The sequence below is a fragment of the Styela clava genome, chromosome 3 (assembly GCF_964204865.1).
Source record: "Styela clava chromosome 3, kaStyClav1.hap1.2, whole genome shotgun sequence".
Classification (NCBI taxonomy): Eukaryota; Metazoa; Chordata; class Ascidiacea; order Stolidobranchia; family Styelidae; genus Styela; species Styela clava.
In genome coordinates, this window is record NC_135252.1 from 17425395 (window position 1) to 17439508 (window position 14114).

At 35.3% G+C, this 14114-nt stretch overlaps 1 protein-coding gene and 1 long non-coding RNA gene across 2 annotated transcripts; both read right to left on the reverse strand.

Moving 5' to 3' along the window:
• Positions 1–6184: 6184 nt before the first annotated feature.
• Positions 6185–8169, reverse strand: LOC120328266 (uncharacterized). The gene is made up of 3 exons (XR_013474815.1): positions 7889–8169; positions 6928–7095; positions 6185–6531 (listed from the first exon to the last, which is right to left on the reverse strand). It is a non-coding gene; the product is annotated as an uncharacterized LOC120328266 (long non-coding RNA).
• A 930-nt stretch (positions 8170–9099) lies between these two features.
• On the reverse strand, positions 9100–11756 carry LOC120342351 (E3 ubiquitin-protein ligase RBX1). The gene is made up of 5 exons (XM_039411142.2): positions 11567–11756; positions 11253–11293; positions 10616–10676; positions 10137–10343; positions 9100–9494 (listed from the first exon to the last, which is right to left on the reverse strand). Exons 1-5 carry the CDS (start codon positions 11681–11683, stop codon positions 9444–9446), a joined length of 477 nt encoding a protein of 158 aa, XP_039267076.1. The 5' UTR covers positions 11684–11756; the 3' UTR covers positions 9100–9443.
• Positions 11757–14114: the final 2358 nt, after the last annotated feature.

Here is a 14114-nt window from a genome sequence, read left to right on the forward strand (position 1 = left end):
AATTTAGTATTTATTAAAAATATATTTGAAGTATATATATTAGTAAATCAAGAATACATATTCATCGCCTTGAAATTCTGTGAACAACTTCTGAAGTAATCGTCGCGTATACGTCACTCGTTAAAAGAGCCGACTTTTCAATGATTTTTTCTGTTGCATAAACTATTCAATCCATCCCCATGTGTGATTCTTTTAATCTGCGGTTGTGTTGACGAAATAAGAGCAATACTACTCAGAAAATATCATGACAATCCGTGGACACAAAAATGCGTGGTAAAGTGCCCGATTATATCTTGTTTTGACTCGTATTTTTGTGAATTCGACATAACTACTGTGCGCACCAATCTGGAGGCAGTAAAGCAAAGAATTCTAAAGGAAAATGCCCTGGTACGTATACTACGGTAGCACCCGAAATTTTTCGATTTGCAATGTCTAAAAAGAGTTTTTAATCGGTCGCGGACCGCTTTTCAATTTAGGAAATTTGGGTTGCCACCATTTACACTTACTAGAAATTTTTTTCATTCCTCGTTGTTCGAACTCGCGAGAAACACCTATTACGAATCTATCGAAGCGTGTACAGACTCTTGTTTTCGTCGGAAATCCACAAGTGAGTTGTGAAATCCAATCGTTTGATTAAGCGACTCGCAAGTGACCTGTCGCGTCACATGTTACCAAATTTTCGATCAGTAAATATGCTATTCTAATAGTTGAATATATGTCCAGCCCTACTCAGTAACCAGTCATTATTGACGCGATTAATGTCATGTGAATAAACTGACTTTTCTTCATGTTTTTTTGTAAATTCTAACGCAAATCCTAAATTGGCTGATAGTTAATTGAGTTTCGCAAAAACGTTTGCGGCCCGCAATGAATTTCTGACTCGCCGCGGACTCATTTAAACGCTCTGAGACTCATTTGAGACCGCGGACTCGGGTTGGGAAACACTGCTATAAAGGAACAAACAAAACATAACGACAGTCAGTGAAATCATATTTAATGGGTCTTGGTAGAAAAGTCTGCTTTATATAAAAACGAAATCGCAAAGGGGATAGTCCGCAACGCTTTTTGAACCAAGAAAAATAATCTTTATCTACAGAAAACCGAATTTTCAGAATTAAACTTTTTTATTGTAACACCATCACAGGTAAGATCGATATAATCTTCCTTTTTTTCTGTAAAAGTAGAAGATATGGGTTGTTTGAAAGGTTCATGAATCTCGAAATTTTGCGACGTCCTAGCAAAATTGAAACGAGAATATCGGTTGGAAACCGAATACTTATCGATCGATAGTTAGGGGATCCCCCAAAACAGAAACTGCAGTTTCGATTCATCCGCTCTTGTAACTTGCGCACTGCGCATCGCACACACAGACTCGGCGGGTTTCAAAATTCTCTCGCTTTACAAAAATCTAGATCACTATATCAATAATTGATTGATAACTCGCTAATTATACGACATAATTCGCCCAAAATCAATAGGCTTCTGGTCTGAGATAAGATGAATGCACATGCAAAATCTGGAGCAGATTCAATCTCGCTTTCGTGAGATATCGCGTGCATCTAACAGACACACACACACAGACAGACAGACAGACATACATACAAATACCTATCAATATACTTACCGATCTTAAGATCGATAAGTAACGACGCACTTCCACGGGATTAGGTCAAAATTTGCGGTATCGACTAAGTCTTGTTTAAAGTGGAAGGCTTTTATCAAGATAACTTCTTAAATTCAGGCTTGTTACTTATCGATCTTAAGATCGGTAAGTATATTGATAGGTATTTGTCTGTATGTATGTCTGTCTGTCTGTCTGTGTGTCTGTGTGTGTGTCTGTTAGATGCACGCGATATCTCACGAAAGCGAGATTGAATCTGCTCCAGATTTTGCATGTGCATTCATCTTATCTCAGACCAGAAGCCTATTGATTTTGGGCGAATTATGTCGTATAATTAGCGAGTTATCAATCAATTATTGATATAGTGATCTAGATTTTTGTAAAGCGAGAGAATTTTGAAACCCGCCGAGTCTGTGTGTGCGATGCGCAGTGCGCAAGTTACAAGAGCGGATGAATCGAAACTGCAGTTTCTGTTTTGGGGGATCCCCTAACTATCGATCGATAAGTCTTCGGTTTCCAACCGATATTCTCGTTTTTATTTTCGGGGAAACACAGTAGAATCACCGCGCTTGCATAACAATGCATATTCGGATCGTAAGACCCGATTTGAGTGTGCTTGCATAACAATGCCGGCTTTAATAATCGTTAAGCTAGCGGCTCCCGAAGGCGATTTGCTAAGTGCGCCTCAAAATATATTACATATTTTATTTATTCTAAATGTTTTATTGTTTCTCATTGTTGCAAATGATGTGTATACGAATCAAATTCATTTTACTGTTCTATGTTGTGTACGCTCTGTTACGTCGGGTATCCTACATGCTGCAATTTCGTAGGCTGCAGTTTATTCATTTGCTAAACATGAGTGATATTTTTAGCAATTTGAAGAAAAACCAGGCAGAGATAAGATATGTACATATTAACGATGACAAAATTGTGTTTTATTATTTGTGTAGGTGCGTCATGAGTTTTTCCCATGATAATTTGGCGCCACACAAACCGCTGTCTTATGCTAAGTTTGATCAATAAGAGTGAACAATTCCGGAAAAGGACCATGCCGTCGGTGGCCAGACATCGTAATTCATCATTTAGGCCTGCATAAACAAACATTGAGCCAAGGCTGGACTTGCTATGCAGCAAAAAGTATTCTCACCCATTACACTGAATAATTGAGTAACGTTAATCTGAATAAATATGTGCTTGTTTTTTTAATTGAGTAGGCCTACTAAAAGTTGAAAATTAGCTGTGTCAATAAAACATCAAAAATTTCCATCTTGTAACTCAGATCGAACAAAACCACGGAACGGCCGAAAAAAACCGTAAACGCGCTTTCATCCCTATATTTAACCCTACATGTTATTGGTTTCTCTCACTCAACTATTGCGAACTATCTTGCTCGACAGCGTGTACGTGTGCATTTTTCTGTGGGTACTTCCATTTGTATTTATTCCCTTATGTGTTTTTGACGCGGGCTTAAAGTTCAGAATTAATGAAAAGCGAATTGGATTGGCATCCCATCACTCCGTGACAAATACATTAAAGCTTCGTTTTCTTTACAGACAGGGCCAAAGTGCCCCAAATCTGAACCAGGTGAATTATAATTGAAATTGACTATTTAAATTTTGTTTGGAACGCAAATATTCATGGGTAAAATTAACCATGTACGCAAATGTAAATGACTGCGGGTACGAATGTTAATCGGTGAAAATGTCCATGTAAATTTTATTTTTAGCGTCTCGCGGACGATTATCACACACGGTAATATCATTTTCCTGAATAAATGTACAGTTACTCGAGCAAATAATATACAAATCATTATGACCTTGATCGCACAAGACTTGTTACTTGCGATATAGAAAATAGTCGCCGATGTCGAAGGCCAAATGACATCCACGCTGACAAAAAAAGCAGCAGTTACAATACAAAAATTAGCAGCCTGAAAAATCGTGCATATTGTTATAGACTTGGATTTTAATGTACCATGTAAAACAGTTACTCTTTCTCTTTCTTTGTTTGCTGCCCAAGCTTGCAGATATAGTACTGTAGCGTTAAATTAATATCATAGCCTACATTTTGATACTGGACACTTGATTACTGGATTATGAATGATTGAAACTCTGCAGCATTTGGGGTGGAATCTGTCAACTGAAAGCTCAACATCATTTTCGAGTTGTGGATTCAAGAACAACTGAGATGTCGTCTACTACAAAATCATGCGATGTTCCTCCAAACCCCCCAAAGCGTAAAAGTCCCACCGACCGTCAAGTTGCCAGTTCTTCAACAATGGCTGACATAACCGATCAAAACATCTCCAACCTAGTCTCTGTACTCGAGAGCACTATTCTTAAGACCCTGCGACTGGAAATACCAGCATTAATTGAACAACATATCGAAAAATTAGCTATGGATATTTCATCAACAACACCTACTAGTAAATGCATCCAGGAATCTCTATCATCTCTGGATGAGTCAATGAGGCAAGTTAAGACCCAGTTATCCTCGATCAGTGTTATCAAAGAAGAAGTTGGGGAGATAAAATCAAGCCAAGTCTTTATTGCAAAAAAATTCGATGAATTGAGTGCCAATTACAATGAACTCAATACCATTACAGCCAAAAACAACAAAAGAATTCGCCAACTGGAAAGAATTGTAGAAGATCTCGAAGAGGAGGTTGATATTCTTACAGAACGACAAAACGACCAAGAGCGAAGGTCAAGACTCAATAACTTAGAGTTCCATAATATACCATACACAGAAAAAGAAGATTGTGAAAATAAAATCATGAAAATAGCAGCTCGACTCAATATATCGCTACAACCTTTAGACATCTCAAATTGCCACCGAATGTCGAAAGCTAACACTAAAAAACCTTCACCAATTATCGTCCAATTTGTAAATAGGAAAACCAGGTATCAAATATTGAAAAACCGTCGCCATCTTAAATCAGCAAACTTTCATGAAGATTTTCCACAATTCTCAAGATCCACCACAATTTTCGTTGTCGAAAACCTCAGCGACTACAACAAGGACCTATTCTTCAAGACGAAAGATCTGAAAAATAAGTGTGGATACAAATATCTATGGACGCACAATGGAAAGGTACTAATAAGAAAGAACACAATGACTGCTACCATCCATATTGAGAGTGATGCTGACCTTTCATTAATCAAGTAGGTCACTTAAACATAATTTGTACACTTTACAATGTATTCTTGGAAAAATTTATGTTTTCCTTAATATGGCTACTTGTCTTATATCACATTGCAATTATCTTTTGTCATCTTAAATGGCCAATTCTAGTAACTCTCAATTAGTTTTTTCCAGTGATGTCACAATGTGCAGTAATATAGAAGTTCATAATTTAAAGTCTATCCAATCTTTATCTGACTTAATAATTTTCCATGTAAATATTCGATCCCTACAAAAAAATATTGATGACTTGATAACTCTTTTAAACAATTTTCCATATCCTCCCCATATAGTAGCAATAAGCGAGTCAAAATTATCAAGTGACAATGTTTCTAATATTAATATGGATGGGTATAGTTTCATACACATGCCTTCTACCACCAAAGCCGGTGGTGCTGGTGCTTTTATCCGTGACGACCTTACCTATAATGAAATTTCAATTTATAATCTTAATTACCCGAACTGTGAGAATGTATGGTTCGAAATCACTTTGGCCAGTACTGACAATAAATTAATCGTTGGTGTGATATATAGACACCCTCGAAATGATGTTCCTCATTTTACTGACATGTTGGAAACTTCTCTCGCTAAATTGGCAAACAAACAATTTTTGATAATTGGAGATTTTAACATCAACTTACTTTTAACACCTAGTAACGCTCATATTGCAAATTATGCCAATATGCTCATTTCACACAATGCCACATCCCTAATCACTGACCCAACTAGAGTTAGCCGTACATCAGCAACTCTCATTGATCATGTATATACAAATATCAGAAACCTAAAAATAGATTCCCACATAGTTCTGTCAGACATCACAGACCATTTTCCGATCATGTGCTGTCTGAGAGGCATCAAACCATCATACACATACAATCGCAGAATGTCAAGGGACATGTCAACATTCTCAATCGATTGCTTTCGTAGTGATGCAGAGGTAATTTTTGCTAATCAATTTGCTGGAATTAATTTAAATATCCAAAATTTTAATAGCGTTTTTGACAACTTTATAAAGTCATTTGTTCACCTAATTGATCGCCATGCCCCACTTCGACCACTTTCTCGGCGTCAGAAAAGGTTACAATTAAAACCATGGTTAACCAAAGGGCTAAACGCTTGTATTCGACACAAAAATAAAATGTTTAAAACTCACTTCTTGAAAGGTAACAGTTCCCAGAGCTCTTACTTTAAACAATATAGAAATATTTTGTCAAGAACCATAGATAAAGCTAAACAAATCTATTATCAAAATCTTATTGCTACAACCAAAGGTAATCCCAGGTCAACATGGCAAATAGTTGGCCAAATCGCAAATGCAAAAAAGAAATTGAAGCATAAAATTGATGATATTAATACTGAAAACAGTTGTATAACTAGAGATGAACTTTTAATCGCAACAGAATTTAACAAATACTTCTCAACAATTGGGTCCAGCCTGGCTGATAAGTTTTCCAATGATACAGCTAACTTCGAACCTTTTCTCCGCAATCGTGTGAGCCAATCCATCTTTTTGAGCTCATCCACCGCGAATGAAATTTTAATCGAAATACAAAATCTCAACGACAGGAAGGCTGTAGGACCAGACAACATCCCAGCGCGCTTCATCAAATTAGTTGCGGATATAATTGCCCCTTGTCTCTCAAGATTCTTCAATTCCTCGCTGTTACTTGGAATCTTTCCTTCATCTCTCAAAACCGCCCGGGTTATTCCTCTTTTCAAATCTGGAAATAAAAAATTAATTTCAAATTATAGACCAATATCAATCCTCTCAGCAATTGATAAAATGTTTGAGCGTTTGTTACATAAAAGACTAGCAAATTTTTTAACTAAATATGATGTAATAAATAAATATCAATTCGGTTTTCAGAGCAATTATTCTACATCACATGCCATTTTAGATACAGTGTCATATATCTATGATAAATTGGAAAGAAAGGAGTATGTCAGTGCAACTTTTCTAGATCTAAAGAAAGCTTTCGATACTGGGAATCATGACATCCTGATTTCTAAGTTGAGGCATTATGGTATACGGGGAATTGCAAACAAACTCATTTCTAGTTATTTGAATAATAGATCTCAATATGTTCAAGTGGGATCATACTGTTCTTCTCCCTTACCGGTGACGCACGGAGTTCCTCAAGGTAGCTGTTTGGGCCCTCTCCTTTTTCTCGTATATATTAACGACATAACTTATTGCTCTTCATTATTTTCCAAATTGTTCGCTGACGATACTAATCTCCTTGACAGCGACAAATCTTGTGCAGTTCTTCAGTTGAGAGTAAATACTGAAATTGCAAAAGTGTCAAGTTGGATGAAAGCCAATAAATTAACACTAAACATTGAAAAATCAAAATCTATGTTAATATCTCCATACCAATGCAAATCAAAAAATGTTTTGGAAATCCAAATTGATAATAAAAAATTGGAAAATGTCCATTCCTTTAAATATCTTGGTATATACATTGATAGTAAAATGAAGTGGGATATTCACTTGTCCAACCTGGCCGTCAAATTATCCAAGTCTGTTGGAATGCTATACAAGCTTAGAAGATACACATCGCTTACCACCTTACGCATGATTTACTATTCCTTATTTCAAAGCCATATTCAGTATGGCATAATTGCTTGGGGTTCAGCTGATAAAACCTTATTACACCGCATTGAAATTATTCAGAACCGAGCAATTCGTGCAATTTCTGCTGCCAGTTATATTTCACGACTTAGTCCTATTTATCATAGTCTTAAAATTATTAAATTAGCAGATATTTATGAAATTGAGGTATTGAAAATAATGCACCAACATCACTGCCAAAAACTCCCTTCTGCTTTCACCAACTATTTTTTAAAACAGAGCAACGTTCACTCTTATGAAACGCGTTCCTCTGTCGGGTGCTCATATTATGTAAATCGCTTCAGCACCAAACGAACTCAAAACTCGATCAAATTCGTTGGTGTTAAATTGTGGAATAACCTCCCTAATAACATTCGATCCAGTAGTTATAATTCTTACAAACATGCACTGAAAAGCCTATATCTTGATGCCTATAGGCCTAGTTGTCATTGATCTGAAAACATTACCTTCTGCTGTTTTCTATATCCATCCATCTTTTTGAAACTTGCCATTTTCTTCTGTCTGCATATTGTGTCCTGGTATTTCCTTACTATTTTCAGCCCAGTGCAATCGACACGAAGTATGCAGATCTCATAATTCATTCTGCACTAATCTGTAGAGCCAATAATTTACTAGCAATCGCTTTAACAGAAAATAGCCACAAATTCAACCCTAGCAGCAAACTCCCGTTGCTGGGTACGCCATCTTGGTGTAGACTGAACGCTGAGTCATAACGCTATTTCGCTGTGCTCCGTACGTCATGACATTCCGTGGTGTATTTTCGATTTGTTGATGTTTTTTATCTGTCTTGTGTTTTATTTAAAAGTAATCTTTTTTTATTCCAAAGTCATTGTGGCATTCCGTGGTTTATTTCGCATGTTTTGCCGTTCTTTTTCTTGTATGATTATAGCCTATTTCATGTTTGTTAATCATTCCACGGGGATTGTGACATCCCGTAGTTACTCAGGTTTTTTTCTTGTTGTTTTTCATTTTTCGAATGATTGTGTCCAATTAAGCCAATGTGTAATATTGAGTTCTATTTATTTTTTTGTCTTTTTGTATGATCGTGTTAATTTATTAAGTTAATGTGTAATATTGAGTGTCCCGTTTCTTATATTTGCTGCTTAATTTCAGCTACAAGGTGTCGCTGACTAGATGACTCTATGAGTCTTTTCGCGACTCCGCGTCAACTGCAACAAGCCGATATCCATTTGACATTTTGTTACATTATATTATTTATTCATTTTTCATATCGCGCATTGTTTTTTTGCATGACGAAAATAAATATCTGAATCTGAATTCTCAGAAACTTTGAAATCATCATTGGACATGCCATTTTTTATTATTTATATCCGCTTTACTATCATAAGATCACTGTGGCTTAATTCCTATGTGGTTGTTATTCGAGAAACAGAATAAAATTTGGGGGTTGTCAAATTTTGGAATGCAGTCTGAATTCCAGATTAAGAAATATTTTTGCATTTGGTATTGTTTGTATTTAGAATAGTCCCGTATTCGTTTATGGCCGACACTGTATGTCGGCTGATTTAGCTAGTCGCCTCATTTTTCATTCTATGAAATTAGACCACATAGGCAAATATCTCAATTCTTGGTGGTTTACAACCACTGCACTAATCTATTTTACTAAGTAATGCCTAAAAATTTTAAGGAATATACATAACGGACAAATTTTTTTTATTCTACACAGAGTGGTAAAAATAGAGCATAGCTTCACTGCTAATAACCATTAAATGCCGGATCCCATATTGCCCACACACCAAAAAGAATTGAGTACAGGAAAACGACATTAACACAGAGATCACAAGTTATAATATTTTGAGTTTTATAAAATGTGTACAATGGAGAGTTCTGTAATGTTTCAAAAACCCTCTTTCTTTGAAGTTTAGTGGAATAATAATATTGTACATGGAATGACATCCATAACAATATAGCAATAAAAAGGCATGTAACGCTCACTGAACAAAGGTATGAATAGGAAGGAACAGCAAATATCAAATCAGTTTATCTCCCATACTTCTGAAATTCCCATTCCCGATTATCAAGCGGACAAACCTGAAAATAAAATGGGAGTGGTTAATTGTCAAAAATCTAAGAAATAACAAATTTTAGAAATATTTCAAAAAAATTAATATTAATTCTTCACATAATATTCCAAAGGACATCGTGATTTTGCAGTAACTGGATTGTATTGTTAATAATAATACAATTTTTACACCCAGGGATTGCAAAGTCAAATTGATTTAAATTATATAGATGGCAGACAATGTGATGAGTAGGCCATTTTTAGCGGATGATACCATAAAGAGGTTTCAGTCATGTGTCATCTTCCCACTAATTTATTGGCCATTCAACACAATCTCCCTAAATACTCTTTTGAAAAAAGCATTATAATAAATTTAATGAACAATCTGCAGATAAAGACAATAACTCGAAATTTGCGCTAAAGACATTGTTGAATGACATATTTTGAAGTAGCATTAAAACAATCCCTATGGCAATATTGTGTGAAAAATTTTTTAGGAAAAAAAAAAATAACATGGTGAATGAAAATCCAAATATCCCGGTATTTGTTTTTCCAACCTGCAATGAAAAATATATAAAAGCCATAAAAAAATTTGACATCACATTTGAAAATTACAACAATCTAAAATATTCATCATTATATGAATACAGAGAAAAAGTATCATTTCACACCTGTCTAGTTTTCAGCCAACGAGAAATACAATGGAAATGAAAAGCATGATTGCAGACACCCCAGGCAACTGTACACTCATCCGAAGTCGCTGATGTCTGGTTAGCTTGACATTCAATACATAAATCCATAATATGATTCCTACAGATAGCACAGTTGTCGACCACAATATCCCAAGCCCAAAGGGCAACGGCATTCCATTTTTTCACCTTAATAAAGTAAACCGTTAATAATGACACACTTATTGTTGAGTACAGAGTGACCCAGAAAACAAGATCACTGGTTATTTGAAAAATATACTAGTCAGAACATCATTTTTGTACTGAGCTACGGAAACATACCCCGATAGAAGTTACAAGTCTTGGAATATTTTTTTGTAGAGTAATTAAAATTTTATGGTAACTTCCGTTTTTTTGGGTCAATCCCGCAATAATAATAAAATTAGTGAAGATTGAATGGTAGGTTATATATTTATAATTACCTCAAAACGTTTCTTGGCAGGAATGGAACTACTAGATGATGGCTGATCAACTTCCATTTTTCTGTGTGATATTGAATACTAATCAAGATTTAACTAACTAATAGCAACAAAAAATAAATGTAATCGTTATCAAAAAATATTATAGTACATCATCAATACAATTCTATTATGTTGAGATGACCAAACTTATCATATTTTCTGAATATGTGATCACCAGTTTGACTGTTTGCTTCAAAGCATAGGTTACTCCTTATAGCCTAAGAGAGAGAGAGATTTATTTCTACAAACAGCATCAACACTGAACATGAATAAAAAAATTGATATAATAAAATAAAACCCCTCACAAGCTGTTCATTTGCCTAGTGTAAATTATCATGAAAAATAAATTATGAGAGATTTACAGTAAAGAGTCGGAATAGAGTCACAACGATTGCTCTGAAATTGAGCATATGGACGACGACGAACTAAGACGTATAAAAAAGAAATGGCAAAATGGGTGAAACACAATTAAGTCATAGATTTTATGGTCATAAAAATACACATTTTCGAATAAATTTTACATCAAATGCACATGTTTAAATTCTAGAATAGTGTCTGTTGTTTGTGCTAGAACATTCAAGTTTGCCTCCACCCTCACCGATTGAAATGTTGGTGTCGTGATCCGCAATGTCTGTAAATCTTGTGAGAGAAAGAGATTTTATTTTTCGTCAAAAATAAAAAGTACCATAATAATAAATTAGTAATAATATAATACCATATGTACCATAATAAATTAGTTTAGTACCGTACTGTATCAGAGTACGGTATACTAGTATAGACAGGAGGAAGTGATACGACCATACTGTAATTAAAGTTAACTCCCCCATTTCCCTTTTTTTGTATATTGCGTATTTTTTTCAAACAGCTCCAAAAATACCTGTATACAGGGATAAGTCAAACCGTCAGTCTTACGTCGACTCGTTGTCCGAAAACTCCGTAGATGAAACTTCTGCAAATCGTTTTGATGTTGCACGGTACCAGTACCCTATGGCAGAAAAAGACTGCCACAAACCGAGTACAGGGTATCATTGAAGTACTAGCCACCCCACCCGGCACTTAGGTCAGTAGGTTGACTTTGATCAGGTGTATATGGGCTTTGATTTTGATAACTTCCTTTGTAAATCGCTAGTGCTGCATGGAGTCAAAGTTTACGACTAGTAAACTTATATCTGTATATTCATCTGTACGACGAGGAAACGGTCGTCAACGCACCACAACCAGTTCAGATTTGCACGGATGGAAGTTACTCCATGCATAGACATTCTTGTTTATATCCGTAGATAGATCCGCCCTCTCAGATATTGCGTAATTGTACTTTGCTGCTCCACATATCACTTTGCTGCTCTACATATCGTATTGTACTCTGTATTTTACTAGAGTTTTATTTGTATAGTCAGTTTCATGTATGTTGCCCTAGTATAACGCAGCAGTCCTAAACTCTGAAATTGCTGTTATCATTGTTAGGGGTACATGTCGCACATCTGTGTCTTAGACCAGTAAGGTCTTGAACATGTATCCCGTCTCTGTTTTACTGTTTAATTATTATGCAGATACTGTTACATTTTTGAGGCAAATAAACATACATACATACATACATACAACCAAAATTTCATTTTATATTGCATTTATGATACTTCATCCAGAGCCGTTATATAATGGCTCTGCTTCATCTGCTACCCAATATTTATTTGCACATAGGCTCTCTATTTTTTTTTATATTTGGTTATTATTACTATTATTGTATGGTTTTTTCATTACCTTAGTTGATTTTTCAATTCATTTCCCATGAGTTTATATTGACTCTTTTATAAGACATTTATACGAAGACTACAATTTACTGCAATATTTGCACGAATGGCCTTGTACCAGAAAAATGTATTGTGTAAACCAAACTCTGATTTATGATCCAACTCGGGCTTCTGATTATAATTTATATGCATAATTTTTTTTTTGTTTGACCGTAAATAAATATTAATAGGGTTCAACAAAATGAAATAAACTCTCTCTCTCTTTAAACCCCCTCTCCAGTCGGACAGATTGCTTGTTGTTTGTTATATATTTACGGTTTTGTATATTGATCAAAAAACTCAATGGACGCTCTTCCTGAGATTTAAGTTTTATTTAGTTTCCGCGTAAACGCAGAAATATCGTAAAAGTTCTTTCCCGTAAATATTTTCTTTTAGACATCCAACATAAAGTGATTCGCGCAAAATGCAACATGTCGCGCAAAGCGTTTTTGCAAAAGTCATAAGCTTTTTCTGATTTGTCACATGACGCTTCCGCTTCGGATCGATGTTTTCGTTTGCGATCGTTATTGCATTTGTTGAATGTCGTCGCTTTTCATGTTTGTACATATTCAAACTGGGTAGGGTGGCATATTTCGCGCTGTCGTATTGATGTACAAGTACGGTAGCTGATAAAAGTGTAAACTTGTATCTGTGAATGCTCGAAATACTGGAATATTGGTGGCGAATTTATAATGCGGTTTTCAGGTTTTAGGTTCTCATCTGTTTAATTGTCTAGGTTCAGAGGTTGCTACCTTTCCAGGTTTCGGTATCTGCGTATCTATGTGGCACAGAATTTATAAGTTATACCGGTAGCACAAAAATTCTAGTGTGATAAGTGTAGATTAGCGAATCAAATAACAATTTCTTTATTGACTTGAAGTTTTGCAAATAAGAAGTTAAATGCCTATTGCTTTAGGGAGCGTAGACAGTTCTAATTTTTCGAGTCTGCTGTAACGATTCTGTCTGTTGTAGCAAGTCTATGCATGCCACTTTCTCACATACATAGTTCATTTTCTTGTGATTTATGTTTGTTATGTACCGGTACCGTAATAAAATTTCACTGAACAATCCATTTTTACTGTATTCACCACATACTGACATAAGAACCGCAGCCACAATTTTTTTTCTCTTCTGAATTCTAGTTTGTATGAAGTACCGCATTGCCATGATCTTCTCTTGATCATTGTCTCACATTTTAAAATTGATTTTAAAGGCATTGCCCGATTTCACATTGTGTCATCGTTACATTTTATTGTGTTCTTTTAACTGTTTTTGGTGGACAGGCAAGTTCGGTACTTATACGTTTTTTAATATTTTATTAAATTATGCCCGTCCTCCAGGTCCTCTGAATTTTGTTTATCCATTTGTTGTTTTGTTTCTTTTAGAGTGATTACATTTCAACATTCAAAAAAATATTGAGTTATATTTGGAATCGTGTGCTCACTGACAGGCTGAATTGTGCATTTTGGATTATTGCTAAAAGATTTTGAATAGGAATAATGCCTTGCAAGATTCTTGGACCAAAATGTTCGGTATGCTGCAACTTAATAAGTATATGGGCCGTCATCATGCTCGGCTTAATGGGTGTATTTTTCCAAATCAAAAGTCCTGCGCTCTATCCAGATATTGCTATGAATTCTACACAGATTAATAATCAAACATTTGTATACGCT